This window comes from Vulpes lagopus, chromosome 7, assembly GCF_018345385.1.
Source record: "Vulpes lagopus strain Blue_001 chromosome 7, ASM1834538v1, whole genome shotgun sequence".
In the NCBI taxonomy this organism is placed as follows: Eukaryota; Metazoa; Chordata; class Mammalia; order Carnivora; family Canidae; genus Vulpes; species Vulpes lagopus.
In genome coordinates this window covers 109,635,728-109,659,008 of record NC_054830.1, presented here as the reverse complement: position 1 = coordinate 109,659,008, position 23,281 = coordinate 109,635,728, and the positions used below count along the sequence as shown (strand labels likewise).

General features: G+C 38.1%; 1 protein-coding gene across 4 annotated transcripts in view; it reads left to right on the top strand.

The window, feature by feature from the left end:
* DDX46 (DEAD-box helicase 46) overlaps window positions 1–23,281 on the top strand; it is a 73,488-nt gene that overhangs the window by 18,337 nt on the left and 31,870 nt on the right. For 3 of the 4 annotated variants that reach the window (XM_041763102.1, XM_041763100.1, XM_041763104.1), the window contains 8 exons: window positions 263–414; window positions 2,146–2,259; window positions 2,855–3,020; window positions 3,736–3,856; window positions 5,245–5,420; window positions 6,355–6,476; window positions 9,666–9,744; window positions 11,517–11,599. In XM_041763102.1, coding sequence (XP_041619036.1) covers window positions 263–414; window positions 2,146–2,259; window positions 2,855–3,020; window positions 3,736–3,856; window positions 5,245–5,420; window positions 6,355–6,476; window positions 9,666–9,744; window positions 11,517–11,599 — 1,013 coding nt within the window. The remainder of the gene's footprint in view (window positions 1–262; window positions 415–2,145; window positions 2,260–2,854; window positions 3,021–3,735; window positions 3,857–5,244; window positions 5,421–6,354; window positions 6,477–9,665; window positions 9,745–11,516; window positions 11,600–23,281) is intronic. The other variant, XM_041763103.1, reaches the window with a different exon arrangement.

The following is a 23,281-nucleotide window of genomic DNA, read 5'->3' as shown; positions in this document are numbered from 1 at the left end:
TAAAAATAGGTAATTGAAAGAAAAGAAACCTATAATTTAGGAGTTTTTAGTCTTTTTTTCAGTTTACCTTATATTTTATTATTACTACTGAACACTGATATATGTTTTATTTAGAAAGTCATAAATGTATTTGCACTGCAGTGTACCTGGGTTGATTGGAAGGGAGGTTGTGCAGTGAGAGAATTGGTAGTGGTGGGATGCAACCTGAGTATGAAGTATTTCCTTTGAAAACGTGTATAGAAAAGTGATTCTGCCATTTTAGATGATGAAGATGATCCTGCAGAAGCTGAAAAGGAAGGAAATGAAATGGAAGGTGAGGAGTTAGATCCATTAGATGCTTACATGGAAGAAGTAAAAGAAGAAGTAAAGAAGTTTAATATGAGAAGTGTGAAAGGTGGTGGGGGAAACGAAAAGGTAGGTCATTTTCTTATTTTTATTTTATTTTTTATTTTTTATTATTTTTTAAAGATTTTATTTATTTATTCATGAGAGAGACACACACACACACAGAGGCAGAGACACAGGCAGAGGGAGAAGCAGGCTTCATGCAGGGAGCCCGACGTGGGACCCGATCCCAGGTCTCCAGGATCATACCCCGGGCTGCAGGCGGCACTAAACCGCTGCGCCACCAGGGCTGCCCTTCTCTTATTTTTAAAGATTTATTCCTTTTTTTTTTTTTTTAATTTTTATTTATTTATGATAGTCACAGAGAGAGAGAGAGAGAGGCAGAGACACAGGCAGAGGGAGAAGCAGGCTCCATGCACTGGGAGCCTGATGTGGGATTCGATCCCGGGTCTCCAGGATCGCGCCCTGGGCCAAAGGCAGGCGCCAAACCGCTGCGCCACCCAGGGATCCCTAAAGATTTATTCCTAATTGGGTAACTTGAATTATTGTAGTGACCTACTAGGGCTGGCTTGCCTAACTTTAGGAAATTATTTCCTCTTCCATCTCAAGAATGCCAGTACTTTTTCTCAGTACTGCAGATACTTGAGAGTTTTAGCTATAAGCATTCTTTGAGAATTAATTTTTTTTTTTAAGGATTTTATTTATGAGAGACAGAGAGAGAAAGCATGTATTGGTGGGGAGGGCCGGAAGGAGAGAGACAGGCAGATTTCCTGCTGAGGAGAGTCAGATATGAGGCTTAATCCAAGGACCCCAAGATCATGACCTGGGCTGAAGGCCAAGGCTTAACTTACTGAGCCACCCAGGCACCCCTGAAAAGTCAGTCTTAACACCATCATCTTTATTTGGTATCTATGCTTGCTGTTGACTTCTCAGTAGGTCCTCTCCACATTTTTTCTTTTTTTTTTTTTTAAGATTTTATTTATTCATTCATGAGAGACACACAGAGAGAGAGGGAAGCAAAGACACAGGCAGAGGGAGAAGCAGGCTCTATGCAGGGAGCCCGATGTGGGGCTTGATCCTGGGACTCCAGGACCAGTGGCTCAAACGCTGAGCCACCCAGGCGCCCCTAGTAGTAGTTTTTTTTTTTTTTTTTTTTCCCAACTTATTCATTAGAGACACACAGAGAGAGGCAAAGCCGTAGACAGAGGGAGAAGCAGGCTCCATGCAGGGATCCCGATTTAGGACTGAATCCTAGGACTTCGGGATCACACCCTGGGCCAAAGGCAGGTGCCAAACTGCTGAGCCACCCAGGCGTCCCCCTAGTAGTATTTTTTAAATGAACTATGTTACATAATTAGATTTTATATAAAATGATAAAAAACTATATTACACAGTATTAAAAACTATATGCTATATAATGCAGTTCCATTGCATTTTAAAATTTAAACAAATTCATAAAGAGAAAGCAGACTCCTTTTGTCTTTTTTTTTTAAGATTTTGCTTATTCATGAGAGAGAGAGAGAGAGGTAGAGACACAGGCAGAGGGAGAAGCAGGCTCCATGCAGGGAGCCTGATGTGGGACTCAATCCCGAGTCTCCAGAATCATGCCATGGGCTGAAGGCAGCGCTAAACTGCTGAGCCACCCGGGTTGCCCTCCTTTTGTCTTTTTTGTCACTTAAGTTTTCAGTAGTAATTAAGTTAATTCAAATTATAAATTGTGACAGTTGTTACTGTATTTCATTTCCACACAATTTGTTTTTCATTTTTACAAATATTTTATATATTCCTCTTTCCTTTTAGAAGTCTGGGCCTACAGTCACCAAAGTTGTCACTGTTGTAACAACCAAAAAAGCAGTGGTAGATTCTGATAAGAAGAAAGGTGAACTGATGGAGAATGACCAGGATGCCATGGAGGTAATTCTTCATTAATTTTGACTTTGTTCATACTATACTAGAAGTTATTTATTAGAAAGCATTGATGGAGATGTACTTTCTAGTTACAGAAACTTCTGTTAAGAGGAATTCTTGCTATTCTCAACTGTTTTGTTGCTGAATATCCAGTGGATAGAACATTCTAGTATCTGACCTTTTTCTGTATGCCCACTTTTTGCTTCCTCTCTGCCCCTCATCAGCTCACCTCAGGCATATAGGGTGGGAGAAAAAATAAAGTGACAGAATGAATTGAATTTCTTCCTATTAACCTGCATTGTAAAGATTTGTGTGGAGAGAACTATATCAAAACTTCCTTAAAGCCATATTAGAAATATTTTGTCATTTTAGCTTTATGCTGTCATTAGGAGTTTCTGTGAGGGCCAAGAAAAAAGAATAAGTGAAGAATTCAGAATGTAAATTAGTAAAAGCCAAAGAATATTTTCTAGGACAGGATAATTTCCTTTATTTATTTATTTAAATTGTTTTTAAGAGATGAAGATTTTAAAATCTAGGAATATTGCCTCCCATAAGGTGAAATTAGTAATGGATTTAGCTTTTTACTTTTTTTTTTAAATAGTATTCTTCAGAGGAGGAAGAAGTTGATCTTCAGACGGCTCTTACAGGCTATCAGACAAAACAGAGAAAGCTTCTAGAACCAGTGGACCATGGAAAAATTGAATATGAACCATTCAGAAAAAACTTTTATGTTGAAGTTCCAGAATTAGCAAAAATGTCTCAAGAAGGTAAAATCTTTTTATTAATGTATTGGCTGTTGTGGAATAGAGAGGGATATGCTTTGCTTTGCTCAGGAGGACTATGGATAGGTGTGTGTTGATGAACTTGCAGAGTTATTTGCATAGCTTACCTGAAGAAGTGAGAGAGGAAACTAGATCTCAAGAGGTCATTCTAGAGAGTATGAGCATCATCTCCAAAGATTCAGACCAGTCAGGAATCAGTGTAGCTTTGAAGTTATTTTAAAAAATGAGAGTAATTAGTTTGGGTCATGTAGTTGAGATATTTAGGGTTCAGAGTACTTTTCATTTGAAGTTACCAAATGAATTATTGTTAGTGTTTAACCTTCTAGGATATGAACATTAGGAACCAATGTGAATCTGTATAATACTGGTAGAATAAGGATAATCTGGGCAATTCTTGCTTGGAGAAAAACTATATTACCTGCCAATCATTGTTTGTTATTGATGTTGCAATATAAGACATAATAAAAGCCATATTATAGAAATTGGAGTATTTCTTTTTGTTCCCAGTTAGTGTAGCACTGATTGTATTAACCCTCCCTGAGCTGATCAATACTTGGTCCTGTAGCTTTCTGCAGAGTTAATCTTCAGTAGCACTAAAAAAAAGAATTGAAGATTCTTAATCTTACCATGCCTGATTGAAAAGTAGGAGGCATTAATGGAACAATATTTAACAGTTTATAATCTGGATTTTGTTTTGTAGAGGTAAATGTATTTCGGTTGGAAATGGAGGGCATCACTGTCAAAGGAAAAGGTTGTCCCAAACCAATTAAATCTTGGGTCCAGTGTGGAATTTCCATGAAGATCTTAAATTCTCTCAAAAAGTAAGTGGTTAGCAATTATATACACATTTGTCTTTCTTTCCTTTCTTCCTTCCTTCTTTCCTTCCAGATTTTATTATTTATTTGAGAGATCACAAGAGGGAGCTCAAGAATGCGGGGAGGGGCTAAGGGAAAGGGTGAAGTAGACTTCCAGCTGAGCAGGGAGCCCAACATGAGGCTCAGTCCCAGGACTCTTGATCCAAGCTGAAGGTAGGCATTTAACCAACTAAGCAACTCAAGCACCCCATCTACATTTTTCTTTTTTTTTTTTTAAGGTTTTATTAATTAATTAATTAATTAATTAAAGTCACAGAGAGAGAGAGAGAGAGGCAGAGACACAGGCAGAGGGAGAAGCAGGCTTCATGCACCGGGAGCCCGATGTGGGATTCGATCCTGGGTTTCCAGGATCGCGCCCTTGGCCAAAGGCAAGGCGCTAAACCACTGCGCCACCCAGGGATCCCTCATCTACATTTTTCAATGTCTTAGTATTTATAGTGGCTCTTTTATACAGTTAACTGCATTACATTTTTATTCTTATAGGAAAACTTACTATTTTTTTTTTTTAAGATTTTATTTACTTATTCATGAGAGACACAGAAAGAGAGGCAGGCTCCCAGTGGGGAGCCCAATGCAGGACTCGATCCCTGGACCTCGGGATCATGACTCGAGCCAAAAGCAGATGTTCAACCACTGAGCCACCCAGGCGTCCCTTACTATTTTTTTTCTTCAGTACCTTTATTGAGGTAGCATTTACCATGTTATGAAGTATACTCTCTTAATGTACAGTCCGATGATTTTTAGTATACCTACGGAGTTACACAGTTATCAACATAATCTAATATTAGAAAATTTCCTTATCCCAAAAAGAGGCCTATATCCATTCACTTCTCCCTTCTCTTTCCTAAGCAGCCACTAATCTACTGTCTCTAGATTTGTCTATTCTGGACGTTTCCTATAAATGTCTTTTGTCACCAGCTTCTTTATTTTTTTTTTTTTAAGATTTTATTTACTTATGCATGAAAGACACAGACAGAGAGAGAGAGAGAGAGAGAGAGGGAGAGAGAGAGGCAGAGACAGGCAGAGGGAGAAGTAGGCTCCATGCAGGAAGCCCGATGTAGGACTTGATCCCGGGTCTCCAGGATCACGCCATGGGCTGAAGGAGGTGCTAAACTGCTGAGCCACCTTGGCTGCCCAGTCACCAGCGTCTTTAACTTAGCATAACATTTTCAGTGTCTATCCGTGATGTAGAATGCCTTAATGCTTTATTCCTTTTTGGCAAACAATATTTCATTGTTATGAATATACCACATTTTGGACAACTTTATTTTGGGACTTTGGGAGATCCAGAGATCTCACTTTTTATCTTGTCTTCCTTTGGTTTGCTTTATAAGGCATGGCTATGAAAAGCCCACACCAATTCAGACCCAGGCGATTCCTGCTATAATGTCCGGACGAGATTTGATTGGTATTGCCAAGACAGGAAGTGGAAAGACCATTGCTTTTCTGTTACCCATGTTTAGACACATCATGGATCAGAGGTCATTAGAAGAAGGAGAGGGGCCAATAGGTAAAATTCTTTTCATTAAACTATTTCTTCAGGTAACAACTTTGTTGTCAGTTAATCAGAAAGACCTGATACTTTATAATGTTCTATTATATCAATAAAGATGTCTTTATGTACATTTCCTTTATAAATTTGGCACTTTGGGGCTGATTTCCCCTTACCAGCAGGTGGAGTGAGAATCTTCAGAGCTCTGGAGTGACATCTCAGAAGTACAAAAACAGCCTCTCCTGGCACAGCTCAATTTTTAAACTCTGACTCGGCAGGTAGACTCCTCGTGCATCTATCTGTTTATTTATATTGAGGTTTGTGCTTAGCGAGTATCATGGATCAATGAACTCAACATAGAAGACTGTAGCGAAATATATTTTCTTTTTATTTTTGGTCTTAAAAGGCTATATAGTGCCAGCATTTCATTCCGGATTAGGTCTTCAGATTCATTTCTTCATTCATTTGGTAGAGATCTGTTTTGCAAATTCAAGTAGGGTTTTGGAAATTTGTTCAGGTCCTCTCTTGGAAAAAGAGGGCACAATATATTCCTACTCTGTCTGTGCCCCTCAGACCAAGGTTGTTTCCAGAAGCCATGGTATGGCTCTGCAGCACAGTGAGTCACTTGATTATCTTTGCTCTGTGATTTGCAGTTGAGAATGATTTGCATTCTTTTCAACCAAGTATTTTCCTGATGACTGAGTGAGGCATTTAACTCTCATTTATCTTTTCTATAGCATGTTTTTAAAATCTACTTAAAATTATCATACACCACAATTTCTACTATTATAAAGCTTTTGAAATAGTTTTCAGAGGTCCATAAAACAAGTGAAAACAAAAACAAACATTAGACTAAGAAATCTGAATGTTATTGCAGAGGTTAAATTTAACACTTTAAAGCATAGCTTGTAGAATTTTGGTGGTTAGGCTTTTGACATATTTATCTTTTCAGCTGTCATCATGACTCCAACTCGAGAACTGGCTTTACAAATTACTAAAGAATGTAAGAAGTTTTCGAAGACCCTGGGACTTAGAGTGGTTTGTGTTTATGGAGGAACAGGAATCAGTGAGCAGGTAGTTATAAAAGGAACATTTGGTTTTTTCATTATTTAATAATGTAAATGTGATTTGTTTTAGTGTTTTGTATAGTCCTTTTATTTATTTATTCATTCATTCATTTATTTTATATTTTGCAGAGAGAATTGGGGAGGGGCAGAGGGAAAGGGAGAGAGAGAATCTTAAGCAGGCTCCATGCTCAGGATGGAGCGTTCTGCGGGCCTCCATCTCATGACCCTGAGATCAAGACCTCAGCCAAAATCATGAGTTGGTTGCTTAATTGAGTAAGCCATGCAGGCACTCCCTCTGTATAGTGATTGCTTTTATTTGTTTATTTTTGTTTATTAATTTTTTAAAGGATTTTATATATTCATGAGAGAAGCAGAGATACAGGGAGAAGGGAAAGCAGGCTCCATGCAGGGAGCCTGATGTGGGACTCAATCCTGGTACTCTGGGATGATGCCCTGAGTCAAAGGCTCAGCCACTAAGCCACCCAGGTGTTCCATATACTGATTGCTTTTAAAATCTTAAAAAATATGAGGTAGGAAAATAATAGGATGAATTATGCTAATGTTATATTTTAGGATCTTGAGTCTTTCTTTAAAAATATTTATTTTTTAAAAATATTTAGTTTAGAGAGAGAAAGTTCAGGTGGGGAGGGGCAGAAAGAGAGGGAGAATCTTTCATTTTTTTTTTTTTTTAAGATTTATTTATTTATTTATGATAGACGGAGAGAGAGGCAGAGACACAGGAGGAGGGAGAAGCAGGCTCCACGCCGGGAGCCTGATGCGGGACTTGATCCCGGGACTCCAGGATCGCGCCCTGGGCCAAAGGCAGGCGCCAAACCTCCAAGCCACCCAGGGATCCCTGAGAGGGAGAATCTTAAACAGACTCTGCACTGAGCTCAGCGCCCACCGTGGGGCTCCATCTCATTTTCCTGAGATCATGACCTGGGCCGAAACCAAGTGTTGGACACTTAACTGATTGTGCCACCCAGGCGCCCAGGATTTTGAGTCTTTTATTTTTTTTTTTTTCAGGTTTTCTTTCTTTATTCATGAGAGACACACAGAGAGAAGTAGAGATATAGACAGAGGGAGAAGCAGGCTTCCTGTGGGGAGTCTGATGTTGGTACTCGATCCCAGGACCCCGGGATCATACCCTGGGCTGAAGGCAGATGCTGAACTACTGAGCCATCCAGGTGTCCCTTGTGTCATTTTTTTTTTTCCTTGAGTCATTTTTATACCTTGTTTTTTCTGTTACTCTTTGTCTTTCTTTGCTCAAGGAAGGCTGATCTTTTTTTCATTTTACAGATAAAGAAAAGGCCAGAAAGGTTAGGTACATTGATCAAAGGTTTTAGGTTAACAAATTAGTTTGTTCTGGACCCTAGGCCTTCTACATTCTAGACCAGCATTTATTTTCTCTAATTCACGTGACATCTTCAAAACGTAGTGATGAGGGCAGCCCTGGTGGCGCAGCAGTTTAGCGCCGCCTGCAGCCTGGGGTGTGATCCTGGAGACCCGGAATCGAGTCCCGTGTCGGGCTTCCTGCATGGGGCCTGCTTCTCCCTCTGCCTATGTCTCTGCCTCTCTCTCTCTGTGTGTGTCTCTATGAATAAATAAACAAAATCTTAAAAAACAAAAAAATGTAGTGATGAGTGCTTTATGTTATATTAGTTTTATCTGTATCCTTAAATAATTTCAGCCAGAATTATTTAATCAGACATTCGTTTACTCTCTTTACTTTGACATTTATCTGTTTTTTTAAAATTTATTTTTAATTTTTTATTTATTCATTTAAGAGAGAGATTGATAGTATGAGTGGGAGTGGAGGAGGGGCAAAAAGAGAGGGAGATGCAGACTCCCCGTTTGGTGGAGAGCTCAGTCCCAGGACCCTGAGATCATGACCGTAGCCCAAGGCAGGCACTTAACTGAATGAGCCACTCAGGTTCCCCTCTCCAAGTGTTTTCTTTTCTTTTCTTTTCTTTTCTTTTCTTTTCTTTTCTTTTCTTTTCTTTTCTTTTCTTTTCTTTTCTAAGATTTTATTTATTTATTTATTTATGAGGGAGAGAGAGAGGCAGAGACAGGCAGAGGGAGAAGCAGGCTCCATGCAGGGAGCCCCATGTGGGACTCGATCCCGAGTCTCCAGGATCACTCCCTGGGCTGAAGGCAGCGCTAAACCACTGAACCACCCAGGCTGCCCCTCCAAGTGTTTTCTAAAGAATGATAGTCATTAGATACTTTGCTATAACTAGAAGGAGGAAAAAAACCAGGTTCTATGATCAAGTAAATTTTGGAAATGTCATATTATGCAGTGTTAAAGTAGACTTTTTATTCTGCAGGACTTCTTAGTCTTTAATAATGAGTATGTTCTGTGATACTAGAAGAATGGGATAAATTAAGTGATATATATATATTTTTAAGATTTTATTTATTTATTCATGAGAGACACAGAGAGAAAGAGGCAGAGACATAGGCATAGGGAGAAGCAGGCTCCTTGCAGGGAACCTGATGAATAATTCGATCCCAGGACCCCAGGATCATGCCCTGAGCCAGAGGCAGACACTCAACCACTGCGCCACTCGGGGTCCCTAAGTGATATTTTGCTGAACTTATTTAAACACAAAATCCTTTCTGAGGAATATTTGCTGCTGTTAAGCACTTTATGTTTTCTAAGTCATCTTCCTTGGTTGTTTTGATGACATTGTAAGAAATAATATTTACAAAAATAACTTGATACATGCATGAATATTATATTTATATAGAAGCCAAACAAAGTTTTATGATCTCTAACACATTCTCTTCTTTCCATTCTATTTCATTTTTAAAACCCTGGTTGTGACTTATATAATAATTCACTAGTGGAAGCAGCTCTCTACTTGAAAATCATTGGTCTATATAATCGCTTTAAATACAGCTCTCTCATGTTCCTTTCTTGATTTTGAGGAATCATGTCAAATTAAAATTGGTAAAATTATCTGGTTTACATGGAGTTGAAAGGTACAGCCCTGTGTGCTCATGTTGCCGCTTCCTCTTCCTTCAGTAGTGCTCCAGCATTCCAAAGAACTGAGCAGGAAGCTTTGGGGTCTTTTAATCAGTCCTCACTGTCTTTACCTTATGGAGCTATACAAGGATCCTGGGCAGTATTTTCAGATCTGTTTAAATAAGAATTAGTGATAAATAGACTGTAATATTTAATCTTTTTCATTAGATTGCTGAGCTGAAAAGAGGTGCTGAAATTATTGTTTGCACACCTGGTCGAATGATTGACATGTTAGCAGCTAACAGTGGTAAGTCACGAGTGTTTTTTTTGTTCTCATTTCTCCTTTTTGAATTTTGTACATTTTTTGTTAAATCAAAGCAGATACAAGAAATCACTAAAGTGGTTTTATATTTCTTCTTAAAGCTGTAATATCTTAAAATTTGTATTGCAACACATTTGTTGTGAGCGTTCATATTGGAATTTAATTTACAACTTCTTTTGGGAACTAACTCCATCTGATCTTTTAGCTCTTTAACATGGATTCTCAATCAAATTTTGGCCTAGCTTTGCTTTTAACAGGGGAGGGGTTTGGACATTTTTTTTTTTTTTTCAATTCTGAACTTTAGACTTTTTCCCCCATAGGAGCTAGTATTTTCTTATAATACTGGATAAATTAAGGTATTGCAGCTTCAAGAAATTTTATCTTTTATAAATATTGCATGTTTTTTAGCTCGTATGTTGTGCTTTGTTAAATTATTCCCTATCAAAACTGTTACTAAACTGTTGACATTATTTAACTTCTGTGGAGAAAGGCCCTTCAAGATTTATAGAACTGGGCTTCCGAGACGTAAGCCATCCAAGGTAGGTCATTTAATGCTGTTCCCAACCTTGCAGAACTAATGGGGGCTGCAGATGTTAGTGTGGAATACTTAAGTATTAGCATTTATTTTCGCTTCATTTCTTATTTTTTTTGAAGAAAATGCTTTCAAAGGTTTCCATTGCAGTATTCAGTATGTACATAATAGAGTATTAAAAACTGTGAGTAATGCATGTTTTTCATAGCATTCTGCTTGAATTTCTGTATACATTTACTTCTAATTCTCCGTGAAGTTGGCGAAGTGACATTGAAGTTGTTTGATAAAATCAGTGTGCCTGTACAGTCTACAAAAAGTTTTGGGTTGAATGCTGATAAAATAATCCCTCGTTTTTTTCTCAATGCTGCATTGATTAAGTCTCCTGAAATTCATCTTGATTAATTTTACCTTTTTCCTTTATCTGTCTTTTGGTTTATATTGAATAACTATTTTATACGTGTTTTTGCCAGGTGATTGATTCATCATTTGATAGAAATGCTTGTGTTAATCCTTTAGAAAGGCTTTTCTGTGTATGTATTTAGTAGTTTTCACTGGCTAAGAAACACTTTGCATATTTTTAAACCAGTGGAAGCATTTAATAAAATTGAATTTGTTATCTTTATATAGAAAAATGTATGTATGCAATACATTTGGTATTTAAAGTTTTTGTGTAGTACTTTAGTTACCTAATGATGTTGAATAGCTTCTCATTAATATCTTGACATGCCCTTTAGAAGCTTCTAACTGTATGGAAGTAGTTTATAAATTAATATAAAAAGGAGGTTTTCTGCATCTAAAATAGTTAGCACTGGAACTTGCTTTCCACACATACGCTGTAATCTCTAATATGTTTTTTCCTAGGTGATGCTGTCAGATAATGGCTGATGTGGCTCGATGCTTCATCTCAGTCTTAGTTTTATGATGTGTTTTGGAGAGGGCTGTTTTCTGAATTTTACAGGTCCTTCAGGCCCTATGATGGTATGCAAGAGACGAGTTTGACAAAATAAAGGGCCTCATATACCCATTGTCAGAAAGTACTTGCCATTAGATTAAGATCTTGTAGACCAAAGTTTCGTTTCTCTGTTTAAACATACCTAACTTACCCCTCTGGTTAAGTCAGGCATTTTAGTTCCCTTTACAGTTTTTTAAAGTTGTTGGTAGTCATAAAATGAATTGTGACTGATTTTTAGTTTTCCTTTTGTCTTTATTTTTTTCCTCATTTTAGGTCGTGTCACGAATCTTCGAAGAGTGACATATGTTGTTTTAGATGAAGCAGACAGAATGTTTGACATGGGTTTTGAACCACAGGTAATCATTAAACGTCTTAGTGTTTTGAACTGTAAAATAAACCTTGTAACTGCCATGAGAATGAAATGTTCATATGGTGTTTGAGAACATATTGAATTGAAATAGATTTTTATGTTTTGAATTCATCTTAAAACTGGTTCAGAAAGTATTTGTGCAGGCTTTGCTTATTAGTCTTTTAAAGGTATCCATGGTAAAATTAAAATTGGAGTGCCAATAGTAGAAGCTTAAGCTTTCATATTTTATAGTTTTTATTAATGCTTTTAAATAAATTCCTTCAATTCATTCTTTTAATTTTCAGTATAGTACATGCTGTTTACATTCTCCAGATGTAAAAACAAGGACCCAAGAGCATTTGTCTCTTTAGGTTTTCATATTCCTCATGCATTCTTTGCTCAGATACAAAATTTCAAGATATAAACTTAGAGGGACTCGTTAAGAGGTGGTATTTTTATTAATGAGATAAGGAATGTGATTTATCAGTGTGCTATGGATGCCCCTCAAAATTTACTTTAAATCACAAACTGCATTAATTGAAATATGGGATATTAGAAAGGGACACAATTAAAGTGATCTTTAGTCTTTTCAGTTTGTTTGGTCTCCAGAAATGCATTGCCTGTCACATAGTGACTGTATAGTGTTTAGATTTAGGAATAATCTAAATGAGAGATCTGGAGAGCACATAAGAGTAAAGAAGAGTGTAATGACCCCTGAACCACGTGAGAAATAGTTAAGGAAATGAGGAATAATTAAGCTTGGAGTATAGGACTTAATAGCATCCTTTAACCCTTTGGTAAAAGTCTGTCACATGAAAGAATCATTGAGGAGTGGACCTAGGACCCGTTTGGGAAATTGTATGAAGCTGGGTCTGAGTATAATGTGAATAAGGGCTGGATAAACATTTGGACGTGAAGCAGGGTACATTGTAGAAGGAGGGCAGATGCTGAGTATGCTTTTCATCCATGAATTCAGATAGAGAGGCAGGGTGATCCATTTGTGGAAAGAAAGTAGAGGGACTTGATGAATTTGATGGTAGATGGGATCAGATCCCTTTAGTGTCTTTCCCAATCCCAGGAAATCTTAGACTTTATGGTAATATTTGCAGTAGGTGTAAAAAAAAAAAAAGTAGGTGTAGTAGTGATCGGGCCTTTATGGTCGATCAATTAAGTTTTGCCAGAGGGAGGTCAAAACAACATTTCCCATTGATACGCAGAGTGAATCATCCTTTGCCATTAGTGCTTACATTTCTTTAAGTACTCGAGGGAGAAATGCTGAGTAGTAGTTTATTTGTTGATCACTAAAAACCATGAGAAGAAATTTTAGAGTAAGTTAATGATTATTTTGTGAGCTTGTAGTGTAGATTTAAAAAATGCTGGGTTTGGGTTCATTTCCACTATTTGAGTGTAAAGCAAGCAAGTAAAGGCACTCCCGTTTGAATCAAAGCTGGTTCTAATGAATGCACATGTGCATAATGGTCTCTATCTAAAGAAGAGTGGGCAGGCAGTATGTCTTCAGACATGATTTTGTACTGAAGAAAATAATGAAATTTGGGAACTAAATTAAATACATTCGCTGAATGTATATCTTTCTGAGGTCACTGTTCAGTAAGTGTACATGTTGTGCAATGATATAGCAGAAGGTACAGGACTCTACTTTTCTGTATTGATGTATGTAGGCTGGCAGGTCAAAAGACTTGAAGAAATCTTTATGTGTTGTTTTATTTTTTTATTATTTTTTTATTTTGGGATCCCTGGGTGGCGCAGCGGTTTGGCGCCTGCCTTTGGCCCAGGGCGCGATCCTGGAGACCCGGGATCGAGTCCCATGTGGGGGCTCCCGGTGCATGGAGCCTGCTTCTCCCTCTGCCTGTGTCTCTGCCCCCGCCCCTCTCTTACTATCATAAAAAAAAAAAAAAAAAAAAAATTATTATTTTATTTTATTTTATTTTTTGTGTATTGTTTTAAATTTAACACTTTCAAGCACCAAAACAAGAGTTTTTAGCATAAAGGATAAAAGGATAAGATGATAGGATTTCTCAGGAACACCACAAGTGGTACACAAGTTTACATCTATTTTAAACCTTATTATTTTTTTTAACTTACTAAAGAAAAACTTGTACTATCTAGTGGACATCTTCCAAAGGGCAGCAACAGAATGTGAAGAACTCCTTTCGGGTAAAAAAAACCAAACAAACAAAAAGCCTTCTTTTGGAACCAAAGACAGTAGAAGAGTAGATTGGGAATCTATTTGTTCTTGTATCTGAAATTGAAATCTATTAAAACTTAGCATCTGATAGGATATTAAAAAGTGTTTTTTTTTTTTTTAAGATTTTATATTTGTATTCATGAGAGACACATGACAGAGAGAGACATAGACAGAAGGAGAGGAAGGCTCCCTGTGGGGAGTCTGATGTGAGGCTTGATCCTAGGGCCCTGGGATCACAACCTGAGCCAAAGGCAGACTCTCAACCATTGAGCCACCCAGGCATTCTTAAAAAGTGGTTTTCCATGAGAAATTGCCCACAGTTTCTGGGTTTGTTCGTTTAATTTAGTAGAAATAAAGAGTAAGAGAAGAAATTGATTAGATACAGAAGTTAATTGTTAGCTCAAGTTAGCCATAATGGGAGCTAGATATACATGATTTGGTGAAAGTATGTAAATAATATTCCTTTTAGTTATAAAATGTTATTATTGACATGTTCTATTTTTATTGAGAAAGACAAGAATGTTTTAGTTGGCCTAAATTTATTCATGCCTATGCCTAATACAAAGTGAAGGGAGCTAAAGATCCTGACGATATTTACTCTAGGTTTTTACTTTCTTTTTTCTTTTTTTAAATTTATTTATTTGAGAGAGAGAGCTCGTGTATGCAGGAACAGGGCAGGAAGGGCAGAGGGAAAGAATCCCAAGCAAACTCCCTGCTGAGCACAGAGCCTGACTCAGGGCTCTATCCCACGACCCTAACATCATGACCTGACCTGAAACCAAGAGTCAGAGGCCCAATCAACCAAGCCACCCAAGTGTCCCACCGAGTTTTCACTTTCTTAAAAATACCAATCACATAGTAAAGTGAGACTGTAAATGTGCTTGTCAGTTGTACACTGCAAAGCACCATGTTTGCGTAAGTCATTTTGAGGAGCTCACTGTCTCAGAGATTATTGTAAGTTTGAAGCTTTCTTCAAATTAACATAAAAAATAAGTCACTAGATAGATGATAAGACACTTCAGTGTCTGAGTCCTCTTTCTTCAGGCCACCAGTGAAGGATTCGGTGCATAAGCAGTTACTGATGAATAAAATGGCTGCTCCTTAAGGAAATTGAGGCACTAAAAAAAGACAGAGTTTTGAAAGCTTATTGTTGAGTCTAATGTAATACTTAACATTAGAGGAAACATTCAGGGACATAATGACAGTTGACTACTCTCCCCCCAACACACACCAAGTTTTATTCCTATTTCATACTATAGTCCAGGGTAATTTTTACCAAACTACATATCAACATCTCAGGGACCCTATTCGTGATTTTAAAACTGGGATTGAGGGGCACCTGGGTGGCTCAGTGGTTGAGCGTCTGTGTTCGGCTAAATTCGTGATCCCGAAGTCGTGGAATAGAGTCCTGCATGAGGTTTTCTGCAGGGAACCTGCTTTTCCCTCTTGCCTATGTCTCTGCCTCTCTCTCTCTCTGTGTCTCTCATGAATAAATACATAAAACCTTAAAAAAAAATAAAAATAAAAACTGGGATTGGGATATTTACATTGATGAGTAAATAAATCATTCACTTGGTAGCAAATTATTTTCTTGATGGTAAAGAAAAGCATTGCAGATCGTCAGGAGAAATAGAAGACATAATGTGTTAAGCTTTTAGAACATCTCTAAAAGGAGCATATGCCAACAATCGAATTGAATTAGCAAAAAGTGAGAAAACTGCTACTTGGTAAACATAGTGACTTATTGGACTAATGAATTTAATTTTAGCTTATAAGTGTGAAAGGGGAAGTTTATGGACTTGGCAAATCACAGCTGACTTGAAGTATCTGTAGTATGAGAGAAGGAACATATTGAAAAGTTTCAGGAACAGCTTTTAATCAGTAGCTCCCAATCTGATAGCCAAGGCAATCAAAATGTATACCAGTCATCACTGAAAAAGTGCATAATCATTAGAGTCATTCTACAGACATCTTCATGACCCTAAGCAGTAATAGATACTCAAAAGGTAAATCTAAGCTCCCATGTACAGTACATTGTTATAGGAAGCACAGGATTTGTAGCTTCCATTCAGGAAGGTTTCTCTGCACTATGACAAGAGGAGAGTTAGGTTTGCTTCTCCAGAAAACTTTAATCCTTTGATAGTGTCTTTCTGCATATAGTGAAAATTAAAGGTTATTTGTGAATATTCTAGGAAGGCAGGATGTGTATTACTCTTTGAAGAGATTTTCAAGGCCACAATGGGGCTTTAATATGAATTGTCTGTCTGGTCCTTGTTTCTACATCTATAAAATGAGAAGCTGAGGGACACCTAGGTGGCTAAGTCAGGCTGGGCATCTGCCTTTAGCTCGAGTCATGATCTCAGGGTTCTGGGAATGAGCACTACATCATGCTTTCGAGTCTGCTTCTCTCCCTGCTCCTTCCCCCACTTGTGCTTGTGCTCTTTCTGTCTCTCAAATAAATAAAATCTTTTTTTAAAAAATGAGAGGCTGAGACTAAATGAGCAGTCCTTTGACTTGTTTAGATAAGATACCTGAAAGTCACGATGCTTTGTAATGTCTTAAAAGATGGACACATTCAATACTATTATGTGAATTTGCAATGATGCTACTGCCAAGTTCATATTATCAGACCAGGCATGGTTAATGATTCCTATTTTCTTCAGTAATATACTTTAGTCATTCTGAAAGGAATGTCATTTTATGTAGGAAATTAAAGAAAGGCATTGCTGATAAGATGACATAAGAACTAAGACCTCAGTAAAGTGAGAGGTTGAGCCAGGTAGGTATTTGGGAGAAAAGTGTTATAGGCAAAGAACCAGTACAAATGCCCTGACTTGGGAGCTTGCTTGGCCAGTGTCCCTGCAGTAGAGTAAAGGAGCGGGATTTTGGTAGGAAGAGAGTAGAAAATAAGTACAGAGAGATGTGCTGATGGTGTGGTGAACATGTAAGACCCTATATGGCTGGGCTAGGAATTTGGATTTTATTTTATTTTATTTTATTTATTTTTTATTTTTATTTTTTTTTGGAATTTGGATTTTAATTTGATGTGATGAGTTGCTATATTGGAAGGTTTTTTTTTTTTTTTTTGATTTGAACACACCACCCTGAGATCAAGACCTGAGCTGAGATCAAGAGTTGAATGCTCAACTGACTAAGCTATTCAAGCTTTTCTATATTGGAGGGTTTTGAGCAGAGGAATCTGTCATGTAATTTTTTTACATTTTTAGTTTTCACAATTACATGTGCACATAGGTTAAATGGTGTCCCTCTGCTCCCTTCTCTTTAATCTCTTAGCTGATTTTTTTGGTATTCTACTTCTCTAAATGGTGTGCTTCTGTTTCTCCTTTTTATTTTTCTGTTTTTGGTATCACTTACTGATTACCCATAGGGGAACATAATTTCTGTTTTCCTTCTTCCTGTCACATTCTTGCATCATTTCTTCCCTTATTTTTCCAGTAGATTTTTGTTGCTGTCTTAATTGGATCAGTATATAACTTATGACAATCTAAATGTTATTCAGAGCTGGGCAGTGTAGTAAACAAATTATTTTTAATTTCCTCTATAACTTTGTTTTCTCTAGAGATAATCATCTTTTTATGTTTGTTGCCTAGATTTCTTATATACTTAAAATTAATTAAATGCCAAACTCTGTTATATAAATCTATCAAGTAGTTGAAACACACCAAGTTTTCTGTTTATTTCATCTTCCTTAAGGAATTTCTTTCTTTTTTTTTTTTTTTTTTTAAGATTTTATTAATTTATTCATGACAGACACACAGAGAGAGAGAGGCAGAGACACAGGCTGAGGGAGAAGCAGGCTCCATGCAGGGAGCCTGACGTGGGACTCGATTCCGGGTCTCCAGGATCAGGCCATGGGCTGAAGGCGGCGCTAACCCGCTAAGCCACCGGGACTGCCCAAGGAATTTCTTCAGAACCTCTTGACTTGCTCCAGTCATTCATGGTTTATTGTTCTTTTTTTTTTTAATGATAGTCATACAGAGAGAGAGATAGGCAGAGACATAGGCAGAGGGAGAAGCAGGCTCCATGCACCGGGAGCCTGACGTGGGATTCGATCCCAGGTCTCCAGGATCGCGCCCTGGACCAAAGGCAGGCGCCAAACTGCTGCGCCACCCAGGGATCCCTGGTTTATTGTTCTTTATGCTTGACATACATCTGCCATCCTGGAATCCATCATTCTGAGGCTCCCCTTTGTTTCTCACTTGGTTAGGATCCCCAAAGTTCTGTAATACAAGAGTAAATCTTTTATTAATTAATTTTTTTAAATGGAACGCTTCATGAATTTCTGTGTCATTCTGTATCATTCCAATTTCTTTTTAGTATGTGTATTAACTGAAGCAAGCGCTTAAGTGATTCATTTTTGTTTTTTAAATTTATTTTTATTCAAGTATAATTAGCATACAGGGTTATATTAGTTTCAGTACTCACTGTTCAGTACAATATTCAGCAATTCTATACATCACTCAGTACTCATCATGGTAAGTGTATTCTTAATCCTCTTCATGTATTTCACCCATCCCCACACCCATGTACCCTCTAGTAACCACCAGTTTGTTTTCTGTATTTAAGTCTGCTTTTTTTTTTTTTTTTTTTTTTTTTTTTTACTTTTTTTCTTTGTTCGTTTGTTTTGTTTCTTAAATTCCACATGTAAATGAAATCCTAGGTTATTTGTCTTTCTCTGGCTGACTTCTTTCACTTAGCATTATTATACCCTGTAGGTTCATCCATGGTGTTTTTTTTTTTTTTAAGATTTTATTTATCTATTCGTGAGAGACAACAGAGAGAGAGGCAGAGACACAGGCAGAGAGAAGCAGGCTCCATGCAGGGAGCCCGATGCGGACCTGAATCCCGGGACTCCAGGATCACACCCTGGGCCAAAAGCACAAGCTAAAGCACTGAGCTACCCAGGTGTCCCGGTTTATCCATGTTGTTGCATATGGCAAGATTTCATTTTTTATTTTTATTTTTTTTTAAACATTTTTTTTTTAATCTTTATTTATTTATGATAGTCACAGAGAGAGAGAGAGAGAGAGAGAGAGAGAGAGAGAGAGGCAGAGACACAGGCAGAGGGAGAAGCAGGCTCCATGCACCGGGAGCCCGATGTGGGATTCGATCCCCGGTCTCCAGGATCGCGCCCTGGGCCAAAGGCAGGCTCCAAACCGCTGCGCCACCCAGGGATCCCCTAAATGGCTCATTTCTAAAGATTGCCTTCTACCGACATAGGATTTGTGTCCTCCAAATTGATTTTCTATTTGCTTTGGTTTCTGTATTCAGATCAGAGGCATTCTGTAGATGTCTGGGAATCTGTAGTTACCTACTTACCTTTAAGAGGTGGAGAAAAGGCAGCTTAAAATTCAAAGCTCTCTCTGCCAGAGCAGAACATACTGACTACCTAAGTTTCACTGTTGTGATCTGGCTGAGTCTTTCTTTTGGTTGGGGACTATCTTCTTCCTGTCTTCTTGGGCTGAGCAGACTGTCCCTGGAGAAATATTGGCTAGTCTCCGGCTAGAAATGTGAAGGCCTGTCTCTCGTTATGGGTTGAGAAAGAGGACTTGAGGGAGAGACGGGAGCCTCAGCATCAAACATTATGTATTTACTAAATGCTTTTCTTCTTGGGATCTTATCCTTGCCTCATCCAGTCATGCTTTTTTGTTTTATTCTCTCCAGAAGCTAAACCTTTAGGTTTTTTGGCTAGGATGAGAGAAGGGCCCATTGCCTGGCTGAGTAGCAGTTACATAGAGGCTGGGTGATTTGATTGCTTCTTAAGCAGGTTTTGTATCAATTCTCCTTATTTTGAGACCCCACCTTTCATCTCCATGTAGGGAAAACAGCTTTGTTCTCAACTTTTCTTCACTGCTAACGTGGGGCTCTGCTTCCTTGAGCTTGATTTATCTTTTACTGTCTTCATGATTTTGTTGCTTTTTGCTTTTTTTTTTTTTTTTTTTTAAGATTTTGTGTATTAGAAAGCATGCCTATGAATGAGGAGAGAGGCAGAGGTGGAAGAAGAGAATCTTAAGCAGACTCCCTGCTGAGTGCAGAGCCCTGATGCAGGGCTCCACCTTACAATCTTGAGCTCATGACTTGAGCTGAAATCAATAATTGGACGCTTAACCACCTGAGCCACCCAAGCACCCCTCCCATCTTGCTTTTATCTTTCTTTGTATGCCAGTACATTTGACAGCTTTAAATTAAACAGACTCAAAAATAAGAACAGTGCAATAGTCTTACATTCATTCTAGAACTCAATTTTTAATTTTCCCCCAAGGAAACCACCAGTTCTGTTTCTTTTTTTTTTTTTTTTAAGATTTATTTATTTATTTATGATAGAGAGAAAGAGAGAGGCAGAGACACAGGAGGAAGGAGAACAGTTCCTGTTTCTTATTAGCAAGTTCTACCAAATATTCTAGGAATGAATAATTTTGTTCCTAATTATATTTTATCTCAAAGTATGAAGAAGGGTTAATATTCAACAATTAAAAAATATTCAACAATTTATAAGATCATTGTAATCTTTTAAAAAACACTTTCTTTTTTTAAGATTTTATTTATTTGAGAAAGAGAGAGAGCCTTGTGAGAAAGCACAAATAAGGGGGGAGGGGCGGAAAGAGAGGAAAAAGCAGAGTACTTGCTGAGCAGGGAGCCAGATGTGGATACCGGGCTCAATCCCAAGACCCTGGGAACATGATCTAAGCAGAAGGCAGACTAGACTGACTGAGCCACCCAGGTGCTCCTCATTGTAATTTTTTATTTTTAAAGGGGCTCTCAGTCCTCATTCTGTACCATAAAATTCTCCTATCTTAAATGTATAATGCAGTGGTTTTTGGTATACATACACATCTGTTCAGCTGTCACCACAATCCGGTTTTAGAACATTGCCATCACCAGAAAGATACCTTATACCTATTTGTACTCATTTCCGGTTGTACCCCAGCCTGAGGCAGCTGCTGATCTGATTTCTGGCTTCATAGATTTGCCTTTTCTGGGCTTTTCTTTTCTTTTCTTTTCTTTTCTTTTCTTTTCTTTTCTTTTCTTTTCTTTTCTTTTCTTTTCTTTTCTTTTCTTTTCTTTTCTTTTCTTTCTTTCTTTCTTTCTTTCTTTTTCTTTCTTTCTTCTTTCTTTTTTTTTTTTTAAGATTTTATTATTTATTTATTCATGAAAGATGCAGAGACACAGGCAGAGGCAGAAGCAGGCTCCATGCAGGGAGCCTGACGTGGGACCTGATCCCAGGACTCCAGGATCAGGCCCTGGGCTGAAGGCGGCGCTAAACCACTGAGCCACCCGGGCTACCTGCCTTTTCTGGACGTTTCATATAAAATTCATGTAGTATACATCTAGCTTATTTTACTCAGCATACTGTATTTGAGGTTTGTCCATGTTATAGCATGTCTTTCATTCCTTTTGTGCTGAGTGGTTAGTATTCTGTCATATAGAAACATATCATATATTTATTCATGAAACATATTGGATTATTTCTGCCTTTTGGCTTTTACGAGTGGTGCTGCTGTGAACATTTGCATAAGACGTATATGCCTTTATTTCTATTGCATAGATACCAAGGGGTAGGATTTCTTTCATTTTTTTTATAAGTTCCTTTTTTAAAATTTTTTTTAAAGACTTTATTTGAGGGGATCCCTGGGTGGCTCAGCAGTCTAGCGCCTGCCTTTGGCCCAAGGTGTGATCCTAGAGTTCCGGGATTGAGCCCCACATCAGGCTCCCTGCATGGAGCCTGCTTCTCCCTCTGCCTGTGTCTCTGCCTGTTTCTCTGTGTCCCTCATGAATAAATAAGTAAAATCGTAAAAAAAAAAAAAAAAAAAAAGACTTTATTTGAGAGGTGGAAAGAATGTGAAGGGGTAGGGAGGCACAGGGGGAGAGAGAAAGAGAGAGAGAGAGAGAAAATCAGACTCCCTGATGAGCAGAGAACATGATGTGAGGCTCAATCCCAGCACCCTGGGATCATGACCTGAAGTGAAGGCAGATGCTTAACTGACTAAGCCACCCAGGTTCCGCATAAGGGCTAGGATTTCTGGGTTGTGTGGCAATTTATGTTTGACTTTGTAAGGAACTGTCAGACTTTTCCATAGTGGCTATTTGATTTTATAGGCTAGTATAATATTGGTATCAAAATAAAAAAGTTAAGGTAGTTTCATGTACAATGATACAGAAGCCTAAAAATTATATCGCCCAATAGAGTAATGCTTAAACAATAAACCATACTGAAGTTGGTGTTCTTTTTTTTTTTTTTTTTTTTTTAATGATAGTCACACAGAGAGAGAGAGAGAGAGAGGCAGAGACACAGGCAGAGGGAGAAGCAGGCTCCATGCACCGGGAGCCCGACGTGGGATTCGATCCCGGGTCTCCAGGATTGCGCCCTGGGCCAAAGGCAGGCGCCAAACTGCTGCGCCACCCAGGGATCCCTGAAGTTGGTGTTCTTTAGATGTAAGGCTAGTTTAAGATTAGAAAAATCAAGTAAGGGACGCCTGGGTGGCTCCGTCATTTAAGCGTCTGACTCTTGGTTTTGGCTCAGGTCATGATCTCGTGGGCCCTGAGATTGAGTGTTTCATTGAGAGTCTGCTTGAAGATTCTCTCCTTCTGACCCTTCCCTCAGTTGTATGCACTCTCTATGCCTAAGATACATAAGTACATCTTTTCTTTAAACAAAGAAAAATTAAGTAATATAATCCATCCTCTCAGAAGAGAGGAAAAAGCCATACATTATCTAAAATGTGGAAAAGGTGTTGATAACATTTTATGATTTAAAAACTCAACATAGACTAGTGAGGAACCTCCTTCCCTAATAAAATGTATCTACAAAAAACTCTGTAGTGAATGTTATACTTAGCGGTAGAAGTTTTAACTGTTAACATGAAAAAAGAAAGTAAGGGAGTACTTGGGTGGCTCAGTTGATTAAGCATCTGCTTTTCGTTCAGGTGACGATTCCAGGGTCCTGGGACTGAGTCCAGCATCAGCCTCCATGCTCAGCAGGGAGCCCGCTTCTCCCTTTCCCTCTGTCTACCACTCCGCCAGCTCTTGCTCTCTTGTTCTCTTGCTCTCTCTGTCAAATAAATAAAATCTTTAAAAAAAAAAAAAAAGTAAAGTAGTTAACACCCATTCAACATTTTACTAGAACAGAAAGAGTATAATGTTTAGAAAGGAAGTAGCAAGTGTGATTTATAGATGCTGGGACTATTTTTGTAGAAGATTTAAAACAATCTACAGATAAGAATACTGTAAAGTTTCTGGGTACCAATACAGTAAACAAAAGTCATTTACATTTCTTTTTTCAGCAGTTAGAAAATGTACTTTAAAAATAATTTACAGAAGCATGAAAAAATAAACCTGACAAAATATATCTAAGATCTTTTGTAGAAAATTATGAAGATTTACTGGAAAACAGGGATCCCTGGGTGGCGCAGCGGTTTGGCGCCTGCCTTTGGCCCAGGGCGCGATCCTGGAGACCCGGGATCG